Raw genomic sequence first — 18,238 nt, forward strand, 5'->3', positions numbered from 1 at the left:
TGAAGCTCCATTGAATTACAATAGTAGAGACGAGCCATTGAATATTCTTGGGATTTTTGTAAGTGACAGGAATTATTTGCTTCAAAACACATTATGTTTATGTGAAAGGTGGACCCAAGCAATTTAATTGTGTTTACCACAACATATTAGCTTTTCATGACATCATGTCCAGCAAACGATTTATATTTGGGAGCAAAACCTCTGACAAATTATTTTCTTACAAATATATTAAAAAGAAAAACATGTCCCAGCCCTGCACGTCCTTCTTACATTTAGTCTAAATCTTTTTCGGAGAAGCTGTGGCTGACGATGTGGACCAACTACTAATGTACCGGTCATCTGCGGGATTCAGGGTTAGAAAAGGTCCCCACCAACCCATGATTGTTATACGGGTTGACATGATAGATCGGGTGGTCAGGCTCGGGTGGTTGATTCTGTTATCGTACCGAAACAGCATTGAACCTTGCACATATATCAATCACTGGTTTGTCTAATCCAGACTTGATTATTTGCCGGCTGCTGTCATAGTATGAACATGGCAGCATAACACAACAAACCAACAAACCTTGAAACACCCAGATCACATGGTAGATTACACCTGGCTCAGGGCAGTTGATGAGCTCCTTGTTCCGATGTTCAAACACTAACGACTGCTGACCAGTTAATGAGTTCCTTCGTTGCTATTCCAGACACACACGACTGAAGAGAAGTTCACGAGTTCCTTCGTTGCTGTGTTTAAACACTAACGACTGATCACCAGCTGAGCACTGCTCTGTTAGATTAAACCGTTCCAAGTCACCAGTCATCAATCATGTGAAAAAATGTCATATATGAAAACATTTTTAATAACCATCAATGCCTCGTTTCACAAAACGATATTAGCACAGAGACGATGTAATTTTACGCCTTACCATAGTCTCTACGTGGAATTTGCTCCTCGACCAATCTGTACATTGTGATACTTGTGAAGCAGGATTAAGCGTCTTGTCCCAACCTATCCCCAGCTCCCTGAGTAATTTCTGTATGTCAACATCCCAATACAGTGACGCTGACATTCTTTAGATAAGCCCATGGGAGGTTCACCGGAAGTTCACAGCTTGAGGAACGCCTCTGCGCAGACATTGACTTTATGGAGCAGTTCAAAAATTCAATGGCGGATAAAAAAACCCACATCTTATTCCTGAGTGTTTTCTAACATTTAGGGTGGGTGGGAGAGGTGTAATAGATCTTCAAGTTTTCCATCGGACAAAACATAATCGTGGGGGAACAGGTTTGACACTTCTAATCGTCCCATAATCGTCATCTCAATTGTTGGTTAATAGTTTTGAAATACATGGTAGTTTTAAAAACCTTATTAAGTGTGTTAGTGTTGGAAAATATGCAATGGTTAAATACTTTGTGTGTATTTCTTTCAGAAGGAATCTTATTGAGGATATCAACATTATCACTGTTGTTAAATATTAACGTGGATGGGGTATGTCCCAAAACAAGAGTGTTTTTTTAACCAGTAACATTTGAACTGCTACCTAAGGTCGTCCTTGTTCAGACTTTGGCATGAGGTCCTCAGGTATGTATGTCATCCTTGTTCAGACTTTGGCGTGAGGCCCTCGGAGTAAAGTTTGTATGTCGTCGAGACACTGTTTCATGGTTGAGGCTAAACGTTTTGAGTCGGTCTGTGGACAGCTGAGGTACGAGGAGACCGAAAAGGCTATCCAGGAGGCGTGGGGACTGTAGCACACACCGTACCCGTCGGGGACCACAGCTCCGAACCCCAGAACCATGTCGTGCAGCACGGGAACCTGACAAGGAGTATACAAATGGTCAGTCCCTCATTTAGAGGTTGTTTCTCCCAGCCGAGTCAACGTACTAAAATATTCCATGAACATCTTCTTCACTCAGAGTTTGTGTGTTAATTGTTTAACGCCAAACCCAGCTATATGATGGCGGTCTTTAAATAATCGAGTCTGGACCAGACAGTCGGAGTAAGTGAGTGAGTTGGACTTAACGCTGCTTTGATCAGTATTCAGTGTGTCAGCTTATTGAGGGAGGAAAGCCCAATTTGTCTAGGTCACAGATTGTTGCCACGTTCAGGCGCGTAGCTGCTTATATGCACAATAGGCACGTACCTACACTTAGATATTTCTTGGGGAATGATCTCCCCTGTGTTTGCGTGCATGAGAGTATGGTTTTACGCCGCTTTTAGCAATATTCCAGCAATATCACGGTAGGGGATACCAAAAATTGGCTTCACACATTGTACCCATGTGGGGAATCGAACCCGGGTCTTTGGAGTGCAAGCGAACGATTGAACCATTAGGCCGACCGCCCCCACCCTGTGTGTGCATAGATACATTCCTGTTAGCATTATACGAGACATGGAAGAGTTTGCTAGTTTGAAAAACAGATGCCTTGACTTTATTTGAGATGGAGACAGACTATGGAAGATTGTCATATTTTCAAATGATCTTGATCTGAGTCTTGAATCCAGAGTCGTCAGGCGTGACCTTCCCAACCAGGAAGCTCTTCTATGACTCTCTCCCATCTAGCAAAATAATTGGTTCACAGCTTATCTATAATAATGCATAAGGGTTAATCTGTTTCTTAACATCTGAATTATCGCGAATGAGACGGATGCAGAAAACAGCAATGGTTGTATTGCAATGATTGAACATGTATATATGATATGTGAACTAATTGCGAACGTTTGTTCAACCCCAAAGAGCACAAAGTTACAAACATGTCAAAACGGTCCATTTGAGCCCAAATGGTACATTCCTTGTGTGATTGAGTCGAATATAGAAAATAGACCAAAATAAAGTTGACCTTACTGCTTACCTCCAAACCTAAAATGTCAGAGAAACAATACTTCGAGTGATTGCTAACTATTGCTGATTAAAAAGGCAAGGTAAATCTTGAACCTCAACTACAACCCCACTTGTACATAGGGCCAGGATAATTAGAGTTAATTACAGTACTACCTGACTCGTGGATAGTTTGAAGTAGAAGAACTTGGAGTAACCGACGTCAGAATGGAGTGCAGGTACGCCAAGACCGGCTTCTGCAGCAGCGAGCTTCCAGCCTAGTAAATGACGGTCAATGCCATTGCCACTGATGACCTGTAAAGGAGTCACACTTTCCACTACAACACAAGTACACTCACTACCAACAGAATAGTATTTGTTGACTGAAACCTCACATCTTCCTCGATTATCCAGTGTATTATATCTCCATACCAATTTCATTAAAATTAGATCTTAGTGTTCGCCACCGCCACACAGAGGTCTGAGTGAGTGAGTATGGTTTTAAGCCGCTTTTAGCAATATCCCAGCAATATCATGGCGGGGGGAGGGGGCATCAGAAATTGGCTTCACACATTGTACCCATGTCGGGAATCGAACCCGGGTCTTCCGCGTGACGAGCGAACGCTAGAACGACCTTCCCAAACTTTGAGCGACCAGTGAAATGACTAAGAAGAAGTTGACAATCATTAAGCATTTTTCTCAAGCGTTACGGCACTAGTTTCAAAATGGCGACTGAATGTATCAAGACAAACCTTTTAAAAATATTGTGACAAAGTTCCCAAACTGAACAAAAGAAAATTCCGGAATATCTAACAGATGGCCGAAATACTTCCCACCGGCTATGGAAACTCTGTCCGTCGCAAATGTTTGTCCCATTTAAGCGAGAGGTAGATGACATTAGCGGAATTGTCGTTAGGAATACCCCCATGTTAACGTGGCATGAGGTTGCATGATTAGAAAACATTTTCTGTCTGTCACTTTCCGGATCTGGTAAGCGACGCTCTGATTGGTCGGATGAAAGGTTGTTCTGACCTCGGGAGGACACACATTGAACTTGACACCACAATACAATGTGAGTTGTCAAACATGTAATGATAACAGGGCATGCTCCATATAACGCGAATACTAGTAATTTGGATAATATTTATTTTATAAGAAATAAAAATAACTGACACACCGACGCCCGAGAAGTAATTCTTTATTTGCCTGAGTTAATATTACAGACTCCGCACACCAACAAGTACCTACCTCATCGGCGTATTTCCGGTGTGCTACGACAGCCTTCTTGAAGAGCTCCACCCTGACCTCGCGAGAGACGGACTGGTCCTCCATGGCCCGGGTGAAGTTGTGAGAATCCACGGAGCAGGACCTGATGGTGTCTGTCCGCCCCTGCTGGAACCTGCGCAGCGACCCAGACTCGTACGTGGCACAGGGCTCGCCATACAACCTTCACAGAGGACAACACAGTATTAAAGGCTACAGGTCTGGTGGAGGAGAAAGACTGCACATAGTGTGACTGAAGCAGGTCAGCTGTGTACTCACCTGAAGTAGGCCAACTGTGTACCCACCTGAAGTAGGCCAACTGTGTACCCACCTGAAGTAGGCCAACTGTGCACTCACCTGAAGTAGGCCAACTGTGTACCCACCTGAAGTAGGCCAACTGTGTACCCACCTGAAGTAGGCCAACTGTGTACACACCTGAAGTAGGCCAACTGTGTACACACCTGAAGTAGGCCAACTGTGTACCCACCTGAAGTAGGCCAACTGTGTACCCACCTGAAGTAGGCCAACTGTGTACCCACCTGAAGTAGGCCAACTGTGTACCCACCTGAAGTAGGCCAACTGTGAACCCCCCTGAAGTAGGCCAACTGTGTACCCACCTGAAGTAGGCCAACTGTGTACTCACCTGAAGTAGGCCAACTGTGAACCCACCTGAAGTAGGCCAACTGTGTACCCACCTGAAGTAGGCCAACTGTGAACCCCCCTGAAGTAGGCCAACTGTGAACCCCCCTGAAGTAGGCCAACTGTGTACACACCTGAAGTAGGCCAACTGTGTACCCACCTGAAGTAGGCCAACTGTGTACCCACCTAAAGTAGGCCAACTGTGAACCCCCCTGAAGTAGGCCAACTGTTTACCCACCTGAAGTAGGCCAACTGTGTACTCACCTGAAGTAGGCCAACTGTGAACCCACCTGAAGTAGGCCAACTGTGTACCCACCTGAAGTAGGCCAACTGTGAACCCCCCTGAAGTAGGCCAACTGTGAACCCCCCTGAAGTAGGCCAACTGTGAACCCCCCTGAAGTAGGCCAACTGTGTACACACCTGAAGTAGGCCAACTGTGTACCCCCCTGAAGTAGGCCAACTGTGAACCCCCCAGAAGTAGGCCAACTGTGTACTCACCTGAAGTAGGCCACTGTGAACCCAGCTGAAGTAGGCCAACTGTGAAATCACCTGAAGTAGGCCAACTGTGAAATCACCTGAAGTAGGCCAACTGTGTACCCACCTGAAGTAGGCCAACTGTGTACCCACCTGAAATAGGCCAATTGAAGGACGACCTGTACATAGCCATCAGGACTGAGTTGGACAGACTTGGGGAAATCCCTGCCGTACCTGTCGTACACCCACACCTGCATGTCTACATCGTTCACCAACCTGAAACAGATGTACAAATCCCAGTCTCCAGCTAAGTCACTGGGATAACCATAACTGCATCAGTTTGTGGATTGCCTCACTCTTGGATTGTCCAAGCGTTCAGTATCTGAGGACCACAAACCACCTCATCTTTGGTTTAGGAGGGGTTCTGCTTTAATGACATCTAATGGCCCCACTAATGAGTCATACATTCGGACGCTTTATAGGAGATCGGGTGTACTAAAAGTAAAAATGCACTGCAATTAAAACACTTAGAGCCGCTTCTAGGCTCGATTGTAACAAGTATTTGCAAACATTATAATACTCTGTTTCTTCTCTGGTTAGATTTTACAAAATGGTAAGACCTCCGCCCGTATCCCCCTCCAAACGTTGTATATGTATGCATAGCCGCTCAATCCTTTTTTTTATATATACTTTTGAGGGGGGATACGAGCGGAAGTCTTACCTGAAATAATTATTGTTTTTTTTCAATTAACCGATCATGCACTTATTGTACTTTCGCATCTGAATTATTGTCTTTCACATTGTCGAAAATGCCACGGCAACGGCCGAGTCCACTTCTGTTAAGTGGAGACAACTCAAATATTGATTTTGCTCTATACGACATATTTTTGCAATCTCTTTCAACATATTTGATAATTATTCTTTCGGTTTCTAAGATAGATAATCGGAAATGCGGGTGATTGTAACCCTCGTCAAGAGAGTGAGTGAGTATTTTTTTACTAAACGCCGCTTCAGCAATCTTGCAGCTTTTCGCGGCGCCTCGTCAAGAAAACATTTAAGAGTCTCGCCTTCTCCAGTCTCACTTTCTCTCACGTCGTTGGTTTCAAAATCACGATAGAAACTTCGGAGTCATGTTTTATCTCACTAACCTTGCTTACTCCGTGAACCTTTGACCTTGTTCAACACCTCACCTTATCAAACCCCCGTCTGCAACCCACCACCCAGACGTAACCATTTCTGTAAAACATGGTATTAAAGACACAACCATTATTATTACCTATCTGCTTCAACTTTACTTTCTTCAATATTTCTCAGAATATCGCCAGACAGTTCAGTTAGTAGTTTCCTAGGCGCGGTCATCGCGCCGCTCGCCCTCTGGCCAGGAGCTTGGTGCTTCTCACTGTGAAACAATAAATACTGCATGTGATGTTGGTTGTTGCCAGGGCACGAACCCAGATATTTGTGTTGACTACAAGTGTACATAATGGGCGGGAACAACAAGAACGTCGTCAGCTTTATTCATTGTCACAGCTTGGCTTTAGCATGGGAACAGTTGTTTTTTTCTACAGGCACTCCGACTAATGAGATAGTTCAATATCACATATGTAGACAAATCAGGAGTATTGAGTCATTGTGCTTATCCTGAGTTTCTACACTATGCTATAAACGCACCCTGACTGTCCCAGTAGATGTCGAATGTATCCCACATATATCCTATGAAGAACAACTATGAAGAACACCTCTGACAACACAAATACCACTCATATGTGTGTCCAGGTTAATTATCATTATAAAGATAATAATACACCGAATAATCGAGAATGTCTGAGGTGAAATATAGTTTAACGTCATGCTCAAGATTATTTCACTTAAATAGCAATTATATGCATGTATGTGTGGCAACTTGTACTGGTCGGAACTAATGCCAGTTTTATGATGCTAGCCCACTGAGTTTTACCAACTCTTATTTTTTCCGTACAATATGGCCGAAATACTACAAGTGAATGGAAACAGCAGGTATATTCCCTGGAAGTAGTGTGTGACATATTACCTGTCTACAACTACTCTGGAGTGCACCAACTTTGCCTTTATAAAGACTACTCTCGGTAACATAAATGGGTTATGTCCTTGTGGGAATCTGTCCACATAACATTATAAATACATGCCACGATATGGCTTGTCCAGCTTACTGACCAGAATGCTAGAACGTGCTGGGCAATGGCAGCTATCGGAGGGCCATCAGCAGGCGTGTGTTCCAGATTCAAACCACAAACTCCTTTCACGCCAATGATGAACTGAAGATGAAAAAACATAGTTGAATTTATCAGTAAAGAACTGTCACAAATAGACACATAGAACTGGCTCATGTACCCATGAACATTTCAGTTGAATAGCATACTATTTATAGGTGCTTATATATTTATGTCATAGTAAAACAGAAGATCTTTTGAGAGACAAAACCATGAACTCCACTTTGTGCACCTCAAGGAACTAAACCTTTATACCATACATCGTTGTATTGTCCGTTTACTTCACAGAGAAATGTTTCAAACAGTGAGATGCAGGTACCAGACATGTAACAAAGATCAACCTGGCAAAGATCATACAACCTGGCACGAATGATATCTGTTGTCGCATTTTGAATGCGACATTTGAAGAAGCGAACCTGCAGGATCTTGTCGAAGAACCGGTTGGCAGAGTTCCAGGAACTCCCCCCTCCATGTAACATCTGGGCGAGACCGAGGCTCCGGGGGTGGTCACTCCCTGCCGGCGGCTGACCCTCACCGTCCACACACAACACACATATGCTCCTCTGTATGTCCTCCATGGCCGACCTGTTAGCCTGGTCTGTCAACATACGGACACCTTTTAACGGCAATACTGGTGTTGCATATAATATAACATACTGACGCGCTTATATGGCAAACACGGGTTTAAATAGAGTTTCTAAATGGTGATTATAGTTTTGCTGGTTTGTTTGTTGTTTAACGCCGCAATATCCCAACTATATGACGGCGGTCTGGAAATAATCGATTCTAGACCAGACAGTCCAGTGATTAATATCATGAGCAACGATCCACGCGATTGGGATCAATGACATGCATCAACAAAGTCAGCGAGCCTGACCACCCGATCCCGTTTGTCGCCTCTTACGACAAGCATAGTAGTCGCCTCTTACGGCAAGCATGTGTTGCTGAAGACCTACTCTACCCCGGATCTTAACAGGTCGGTGATCATAGTACATACAAACGTCTTTAAATGGTACCGAATTCGTTTCCCAAGTTTAAAAAGCCAATTAATGAGGATCGGTTGATGTCAAAATGTGACCAGCGGTCGCTCTCATAAAGCGATATTTGCTACGAATTTTGAAACTTTAACACAGATCTACATATCGTAGCGCTACAATCGATGTTCAAGTGGACTCTGATTGATAACGTGTCACCGAATGACAACAATGCTAACTGAGACACATTACTCCTTTGAACGGTGAACACCCTGAAGGGTTCCTATCTTCTGACGACACCCTACATTAGCTGTAAGGATGGCGGCGTAGGATGGTGAGTAAATGTTAGTCAGTCGCCTGTGTTTACAGAGTAGACAACGATAACCTCACGAACTATCCCACTGTCCCCAACATTCGATGCCCTATTGGCTGCGACGATTGAGGACTCAAGTTATGGAGTAACTGAAAACTTTTCTGCAAAACAGTTTCAAAATGTTACGTAAACTCCTTCGATTTAAAACTAATAAGAACGAATGTTTTGAGTTAATTACAGCAGTTCTTGTGACGTTGTGCATCAGTTGAGGCTTACCGCTGATGATGGTGCTGTAGTTTCTGGCCCAGCTGGCCCTGTCCCTCGTGGTGAGGATGCCGATGGAGGGGACGGGCTTGGGGGACATCTCCACAATGGTCTCCAGCTGCTGGTACAGTTGCACAGAGTCGAGAGGCCGACTGTCCTCCCCATACACGTCCAGAGAGAAGACCTATAGCAATGACTATAATGAATATGATGCTCAACGTTTGCTTGGCATCATGTCACACAGTCATGCATGCAGTTAGATTTGTTGCAGAGCTGACAAACGCTATCAGACTTTTAACATGAATTCGGCTGTCATGAGAGGATCCCTACATGAATTCGCGTTTTCATTGTAAGGTTATACATTCTGTCTTGGTCCATTTTGCAAGATATAAATCATTGGCATACCGCCAATTTCAAAGTGGGAGTTAAAAACATGTTGTACCTTTGACAGTAACTTCGAAATGAAAATAGAAAGACGGGCAAATAGCAATGCTTTCATGGATGTGTATTGTGTCTGTGTCAACCTACTTGGTTATTGTGAAGCACCGTGATGTGTCTTGGTGGGTTGGGTCCCGTTGTGGGATGTAGCACATGGGTATCCAACTCCACCCCGGGAATACGACAGCCAGAAAGCATCTGAGAGTGTTGTGACATGCATAGCCTCTGGCCGCCCATCATGTCAACACTGAGCGTCTGCCTACACAGTTGCGAGGGAGAAGCAAAGTTACAAAATGGCAGAGATACTATATTATGAAATCAGAACAATTCCGCTTCTTGAATGTATGTTTCAGAGTACAGGTCGGTAGGGTATGCGCCGTAAGGAAGGCCAAGTATAGGTACTTAGTGCGCTAGGAGTTACCTGTCTAAAAACTGTGTGGTCAAGTGAAGGCATCAAGGTCGCTAGGTCCTACCCATCTAAAACACTGAGGTCAAGTGAAGGCAACAAGGTCGCTAGGTCTTACCCGTCTATAAAACTGTGTGGTCAAGTGAAGGCAACAAGGCCGCTAGGAATTACCCATCTATAACACTCTGTGGTCAAGTGAAGGCAACAAGGCCGCTAGGTCTTACCCATCTATAACACTCTGTGGTCAAGTGAAGGCAACAAGGCCGCTAGGTCTTACCCGTCTAAAAACTGTGTGGTCAAGTGAAGGCATCAAGGCCGCTAGGAATTACCCATCTATAACACTGTGTGGTCAAGTGAAGGCAACAAGGTCGCTAGGTCTTACCCATCTATAACACTGTGTGGTCAAGTGAAGGCAACAAGGTCGCTAGGTCTTACCCATCTATAAAACTGTGTGGTCAAGTGAAGGCATCAAGGCCGCTAGGAATTACCCGTCTAGAACACTGTGTGGTCAAGTGAAGGCAACAAGGCCGCTAGGTCCTACCCATCTATAACACTGAGGTCAAGTGAAGGCATCAAGGCCGCTAGGAATTACCCATCTATAACACTGTGTGGTCAAGTGAAGGCAACAAGGCCGCTAGGTCCTACCCATCTATAACACTGAGGTCAAGTGAAGGCATCAAGGCCGCTAGGAATTACCCATCTATAAAACTCTGTGGTCAAGTGAAGGCAACAAGGTCGCTAGGTCCTACCCATCTAAAACACTGAGGTCAAGTGAAGGCATCAAGGCCGCTAGGAATTACCCATCTATAACACTGTGTGGTCAAGTGAAGGCATCAAGGCCGCTAGGTCTTACCCATCTATAAAACTCTGTGGTCAAGTGAAGGCAACAAGGTCGCTAGGTCCTACCCATCTAAAACACTGAGGTCAAGTGAAGGCATCAAGGCCGCTAGGAATTACCCATCTATAACACTGTGAGGTCAAGTGAAGGCAACAAGGCCGCTAGGAATTACCCATCTATAACACTGTGTGGTCAAGTGAAGGCAACAAGGCCGCTAGGAATTACCCATCTATAACACTGTGAGGTCAAGTGAAGGCAACAAGGCCGCTAGGAATTACCCATCTATAACACTGTGTGGTCAAGTGAAGGCAACAAGGCCGCTAGGTCTTACCCGTCTAGAACACTGTGTGGTCAAGTGAAGGCATCAAGGTCGCTAGGTCTTACCCATCTATAACACTGTGTGGTCAAGTGAAGGCAACAAGGCCGCTAGGTCTTACCCATCTATAACACTGTGTGGTCAAGTGAAGGCAACAAGGTCGCTAGGTCTTACCCGTCTAGAACACTGTGTGGTCAAGTGAAGGCATCAAGGCCGCTAGGTCTTACCCATCTATAACACTGTGTGGTCAAGTGAAGGCAACAAGGTCGCTAGGTCTTACCCGTCTAGAACACTGTGTGGTCAAGTGAAGGCATCAAGGTCGCTAGGTCTTACCCATCTATAACACTGTGTGGTCAAGTGAAGGCAACAAGGCCGCAAGGTCTTACCCGTCTAGAACACTGTGTGGTCAAGTGAAGGCATCAAGGTCGCTAGGTCTTACCCATCTATAACACTGTGTGGTCAAGTGAAGGCAACAAGGCCGCTAGGTCTTACCCATCTATAACACTGTGTGGTCAAGTGAAGGCAACAAGGTCGCTAGGTCTTACCCATCTATAAAACTGTGTGGTCAAGTGAAGGCATCAAGGCCGCTAGGAATTACCCGTCTAGAACACTGTGTGGTCAAGTGAAGGCATCAAGGCCGCAAGGTCTTACCCGTCTAGAACACTGTGTGGTCAAGTGAAGGCATCAATGTCGCTAGGTCCTACCCATCTAAAACACTGAGGTCAAGTGAAGGCATCAAGGCCGCAAGGTCTTACCCGTCTAGAACACTGTGTGGTCAAGTGAAGGCAACAAGGTCGCTAGGTCTTACCCATCTATAACACTCTGTGGTCAAGTGAAGGCACCAATGTCGCTAGGTCATACCCGTCTATAACACTGTGTGGTCAAGTGAAGGCATCAAGGCCGCAAGGTCATACCCGTCTATAACACTGTGTGGTCAAGTGAAGGCATCAAGGCCGCAAGGTCATACCCGTCTATAACACTGTGTGGTCAAGTGAAGGCACCAATGTCGATAGGAATTACCCGTCTATAACACTCTGTGGTCAAGTGAAGGCATCAATGCCGCTAGGTCTTACCCATCTATAACACTGTGTGGTCAAGTGAAGGCAACAAGGTCGCTAGGTCATACCCGTCTATAACACTGTGTGGTCAAGTGAAGGCACCAATGTCGATAGGAATTACCCGTCTATAACACTCTGTGGTCAAGTGAAGGCATCAATGCCGCTAGGTCTTACCCATCTATAACACTGTGTGGTCAAGTGAAGGCATCAAGGCCGCAAGGTCATACCCGTCTATAACACTGTGTGGTCAAGTGAAGGCACCAATGTCGATAGGAATTACCCGTCTATAACACTCTGTGGTCAAGTGAAGGCATCAATGCCGCTAGGCCTTACCCATCTATAACACTGAGGTCAAGTGAAGGCAACAAGGTCGCTTAGTCTTACCCATCTATCATAGCTTTATAGTCCAGTACCGCAGCAACTACCTTGGCAGCGAATCTGAAAGCGATATGGAACATTCACAAGAAATTCATTACTGGCAACTACCTTATTTCCATACAATAAGCTAACTTACCGAATCTACATTGATTGACTAGGGACATCGAGTACCTCGCCATTTTAACAGACCAAAGAAATGGTGTAACAAGACCTGTTTACAAATAGCTAAACACGTTTACACAGCTGGCGTTAAAGATCGTATAACATGTTTCTCATCTCTATTTTGCCCTAAAATGTATTTGTCATACTCCAAAAGACAGCGCAAGAAACAGTTAACTGATAAAGAGTAACCTGTTTTGTAATCGTTTTTTAATTGTAATTCTTAAGGCGGAATGATCAAACCTCAATTGGCCTTCCCTGTCAGTATAGTCCTGTTTCGGGAAGAGAACGGCTCCATTGGAGTAGACGACAACTGGAGTTCGGGGCTTGAGGTAAGCTACCTCCCTCCACCAATCAGACAACTTGCGAGAAAACAGAGTGCATGCAAACTTAATTTTAAAACATTTAGTTGCTATTCCTTCAAACTGCACAATGTTATCGCAAGATCAATAGCGAAAGACGTAAAAACAAAAACAGCTTAATGTTTTGTGCATTTGGGGCAAAAGGAAAATCGGAAAGTACCATTCATGAATTTGAATATGCTTCACCTTATGTCAAGTAAGACTCGCTACATCCTCGATTATTCAGTGTTTGTTTGTTTGTTGTTTAACGCCACACTCAGCAATATTCCAGCTATACGACGGCGGTCTGTAAATAATCGAATCTGGACCAGACAATCCAGTGAGTGACATTATGAGCATCGATCCACGCCATTGGGATACGATGACATGCATCAGCCAAGTGAGCGCGCCTGACCAACCACTCCCGTTAGTCGTCTCTTACAAGCATTGGTTGCTGATTACCGTTTGTTACCCTGATCTTCACGGGTCCGATTATTAAGTATTATATCTGTGCTATATTATCAACATAACAATTAGTCACCGTAGCTTCGTTTCGTAAATGACGGCACGACCATCACACACTAAGTCTTACTTAACACAGAATTTCACAATCACATGAGAGTAAATGGACCGCACGGGTAATTTCTGCGTGGTTCCTTTCGAATCGGGCTCAAAACGAAGATAAGTGTAAATAAATGGGATAAAATTTAACGTCACATCGGCTGTTATTTTAGCCATAGTGACCTGTGGTAGCGAAGGGTCCATGGTATTTATCATAATAAAAACCTGTGAATATCCTTGTTAAAATAGGTCTTCAGCATCCCATGATAGTCGTTCAAAACTAACGGGATGGGGTGGTCAGGCTCGCTGACTTGGTTGATGCATATCATGGTATCCAAATTGCGTAGATCGATGCTCATTATATCAATCACTGACTTACTCGTCATATAGCTAGATTATTAACTAGTGTTAAACAACAGCAAACAAACAAATATAATAGGACAGAATGGAGCTGTACTGAAACACTTTAGAAACGCATAATTAAACTTTGATAATATTTGGCACCAAAATCAAATTAAGTTGTGCTGTGTATTTAGGCATGAGATAATCACACATAACGATGTCGTTTCCTCAGTCTTCATTCTTTGATAAGCGAGTAAATATTTACCACTAAAACCATTGTCTTGTTTTTCGAGTTAAAGTTGATTATGCGTTTCCATTGTGTATCTGTACAATACACTGGGTAGAAAGTGATGGTCTCGCCTTCATTTCGAGTATGCCCTCGGGCCCTCCTACAGTTACGGTTCCATACCCTACCTTGTTCCCGCAAACAGTTAACCTTGTTGGTATCCCCCCACCTAGTTCACGCAAACAGTTAACCTTGTTGGTATCCCCCACCTAGTTCACGCAAACACTTAACCTTGTTGGTATCCCCCACCTAGTTCACGCAAACAGTTAACCTTGTTGACATCCCACACCTAGTTCACGCACCAAGTTAACCTTGTTGACATCCCACACCTAGTTCACGCACACAGTTAACCTTGTTGACATCCCACACGAAGTTCACGCACACGGTTAACGGTTTTGACATCCAACATCTAGTTCACGCACAGTTAACGGTGTTGACATCCCACATCTAGTTCACGCACACAGTTAACCCTGTTGACATCCAACATCTAGTACACGCACAGTTAACCTTGTTGACATCCCGCACCTAGTTCATGCACACAGTTAACCTTGTTGACATCCAACATCTAGTTCATGCACACAGTTAACCCTGTTGACATCCCGCACCTAGTTCACGCACACAGTTAACCCTGTTGACATCCAACATCTAGTTCATGCACACAGTTAACCCTGTTGACATCCCGCACCTAGTTCACGCACAGTTTACGATGTTGACATCCCACATCTAGTTCACGCACAGTTAACCTTGTTGACATCCCACACCTAGTTCACGCACAGTTAACGGTGTTGACATCCCACACCTAGTTCATGCACACAGTTAACCTTGTTGACATCCCACACGAAGTTCACACACCCAGTTAACGGTGTTGACATCCAACATCTAGTTCACGCACAGTTAACGATGTTGACATCCCACACCTAGTTCACGCACCTAGTTAACACTGATGACATCCCACATCTAGTTCACGCAAACAGTTAACGGTGTTGACATCCCACATCTAGTACACGCACAGTTAACCTTGTTGACATCCCACACCAAGTTCACGCACCTAGTTCACGGTGTTGACATCCCACAACCTAGTACACGCACAGTTAACCTTGTTGACATCCCACACCTAGTTCACGCACCTAGTTAACACTGATGACACCCCACACCTAGTTCACGCACCTAGTTCACGCACCCAGTTAACGGTGTTGGCAGCTCTCTCTTCCAGCATCAGCTGCAGCCGAGGGCCGGGGGACTGCTTGAACCTCTGCACAAGCTGACGATGAGAGAAACCTCTTAGATCTACCGACATATGCACTGGCGGTTACATGAAGACTAAAGTTGTCAGACAAATAGAGTGAGTGGCTTGGTTTTAAAGCCGCTTTGAACATTGCTCCAGTTATATCACGGCATTGTAGGCTTACTGGGGGAAAAAGCCCGAAGTCTCCTCCACTTCGGTGAAACCCATGAGCACGGGTATGGTGCTGACAAACCTAGAAACATAATCGGAGTGAACCGGGGTTCGAGCCAACGATCATAGGTTCCTAGCGTGCCCAAGGGATGCAACTCCAGCTAAGACAACGTGGCGACCCGTGCCTCCAAATAAATAGAGTCTGACCCTCCATTGCTGTCAGTCAAATTGTGAAAATGTATTTTCTACGATACAACTTGGTAAGGTCGAATAGTGTTATCATGTTGCTTTCCAGATGAAGGATATCTCCTGTATAAAGAAAACACATTTGAGGGCATTTATTTTTATAAATACCATCCCACAACAAACAAATGAAAATCTTTTCGAAAGAGAACTTGTTCCGAGAATACTCTATGTCCTTTGACCCTTGATTAGCGCAGACGTTTACCTCCAGTGTGTGGCTGTATTCAGCATCACTGAGCAGCGGGCGGACTGCACGCAGGTACGTCTGCAGGGTTTGTTCAATGGTGGGTACGGGGAGTCTTGGCAGCGGTTCCTGTGTTCCCCCCATCGTCCCCTGTGGTGTCGTATCGACCTGTAGTTGGGGTGGCGGCCGCCCAGGCTTGTAACTGTGTGGTAAAAGGTGAGATGATTCAAGCTAGCAAAATGGTTCAAGTCCCATTGGTTCATTGTGTTACGACGATTGCAGTTCTGTGATACACTGCAAACTCGGCTTACCCAATGGCGTGGCCATTAGCTGTGCATGATGCGCAAACAAGGATTCAGTTTGATCAATTGAACGGTTATTTAGTTCTGATGAGTGAATGCATAATGGTGTATGCCACAATCACCAATATTACAGCTATACATTGACGGCCTCTTAATGATTGAAGCAAACGGAGGGTTTATACCATGAGCAAACATCCACGATGTACCAGTGAAGCCCGGGGTTAGGATACTTGCCGTAAAAGGCGATTATGCTTGTCGTAAAAGGCGACTATGCTTGTCGTAAGTGGCGAATAACTGGATCGGATGGTCAGGCTCGCTGACTTGGTTGATGCATGTCATCGTATCCAATTCTACCCAATTGCTCGGATCGATGCTCATGATGTCAATCACTTGCTTGTCTGGTCCAGATTGATTATTTACAGACCGTCATATAGCAGGAATAATGCTGAGTGCGGCGTTAAACAACAAACAACCAACCAAACATCAACGATGACCACAATGAGTCGGATCACACACTGTAACCCTCCGGTCCTCATCCGCCATGTCACATATGGTGTATCTGCATTTTAGAGGACATACCGGTCGTGTTGCCTCCTGACGTGTTAGCTTTCTGTGCAGAACGTTTCTAACGCCACGACATACAGTTCTACACAGAAACTTTCTAACGTGTAAATGTACTCACGTACGGATAACCTAAACGACAGGTGGGTGGATATCAATGTATATCTTACCATAGAACTGCTTCGCAAATTCAGTGAGGTGAACCACCTTGTCATGAATTCGCATAAACCCTTTTCTCGCGGTTTGAACATGCGGCCTGCCTCGAGAACACAAAGGATTGCTGACATTTCCATCGCTTGCACGTGTACTTCATGCGTTGAACACGAGACTGCACTCCGTGAGTATCATGACACGTGGTCACATGTCCAAGAATGAAGACAACTGTAAATTCCTTTGGGAAGCATTTAAAACCATATATATGCACTTGTTCAGGTAGGCATGGTTTAATTCCTTTGGTTTGAATATGCACTGTATTTCATTATTGAAATCAACAGAGGGTGTATTCTAAGGCTTGATTGGTTGGTTGGTTGGTTTGTTGTTTAACGCCGCACTCAGCAATATTCCAGCTATATGACGGCGGTCTGTATATAATCGAGTCTGGACCAGACAATCCAATGATTAATATCATGAGCATCGATCCAGGCAAATTTGGATCGCTGACATGCATCAACCAAGTCAGCGAGCCTGACCACCCGATCCCGTTAGTCGTTTTGTACGACAAGCAGTCGGCCGTTACTATGGGGAGGTGAGGTGAAATGGGGTTTAACGTCGTAGTCCAAAGGAGGGGGGCGCAAATAAGATTATTAATTTCTTATTCAAGTTAACGTGTGTTTGTCGTCAGCCTACTGAGATACTATGCCGTAGTTTAACATGACTATTCTAGTCAGACACAGTATACTGACTCCGACCAGTCCTTAGCCCCTTTATGTCGAGCGCCAGGGAAAACAACGAGTGCAGTCTTTTAATATCTTTTGGTATGACGCGGCCGGGGATCGAACCCCGAACTTTCCGCTCTCCGGGCGGACTTGGCCACGGAGGACATCCCAACCATTAGATATTCTGGGGGTTGTCTGGGATTTTGTACCGAGAATAGACATTTTTCAGCTACAGCAATACGACCAATAGTGCTCGATGTGGGCCTATATCAAGTGCATACCTGCACCGTGACATGGATGTCAAAATCCAAATAGCCAGAGTGTTGTACACGTGAGAAAGGCACGGGGAACGCTTTTCACATTCATCACGTTTGAAACTAGATCCATATAGCTACAGAAAAGGTCTTTCTGATTGGCTAATGTCGACTTCATGTTAGTCATTTCATTGGTCGATCAAAGTTCGCAAAAGGTCGTTCTGACGTTAGTCCAAAATTATTATTCAAACTATTTTCACATTCTTCATACATTCTTTCTTTATATCCTTCCAATAGTCTGTGCACCTTTTATAAACACTGTC

General features: G+C 44.7%; 2 protein-coding genes across 2 annotated transcripts in view; one reads left to right on the plus strand and one right to left on the minus strand.

Annotated features, from left to right (window-relative positions):
- Positions 1–18,238, plus strand: part of LOC139459513 (coiled-coil-helix-coiled-coil-helix domain-containing protein 5-like) — a 433,260-nt gene that overhangs the window by 255,113 nt on the left and 159,909 nt on the right. The window lies entirely within an intron of this gene.
- On the minus strand, positions 1,587–16,067 carry LOC139458737 (carnitine O-acetyltransferase-like). Its single transcript, XM_071240143.1, has 13 exons — positions 15,945–16,067; positions 15,281–15,361; positions 12,814–12,932; positions 12,418–12,471; positions 9,506–9,674; positions 8,990–9,161; positions 7,843–8,024; positions 7,371–7,471; positions 6,454–6,576; positions 5,331–5,453; positions 4,050–4,248; positions 2,979–3,116; positions 1,587–1,799 (listed from the first exon to the last, which is right to left on the minus strand). The coding sequence occupies exons 1-13, from the start codon at positions 16,065–16,067 to the stop codon at positions 1,587–1,589; spliced, it is 1,797 nt and encodes a 598-aa protein (XP_071096244.1).

The sequence above is a fragment of the Haliotis cracherodii genome, unplaced genomic scaffold (assembly GCF_022045235.1).
Source record: "Haliotis cracherodii isolate W230 unplaced genomic scaffold, xgHalCrac1.p SCAF_13, whole genome shotgun sequence".
In the NCBI taxonomy this organism is placed as follows: Eukaryota; Metazoa; Mollusca; class Gastropoda; order Lepetellida; family Haliotidae; genus Haliotis; species Haliotis cracherodii.

Excerpts from the sequence above, each read along its gene's own strand:
- LOC139458737 (XM_071240143.1), bottom strand. The coding sequence starts at position 16,067 with ATGGGGGGAACACAGGAACCGCTGCCAAGACTCCCCGTACCCACCATT. Across the intron at positions 15,362-15,944 it reads AATACAGCCACACACTGGAG|CTTGTGCAGAGGTTCAAGCA; the intron begins GTAAACGTCTGC and ends TCTCATCGTCAG. Across the intron at positions 5,454-6,453 it reads AGTAAAGTTGAAGCAGATAG|GTTGGTGAACGATGTAGACA; the intron begins GTAATAATAATG and ends CATCTGTTTCAG.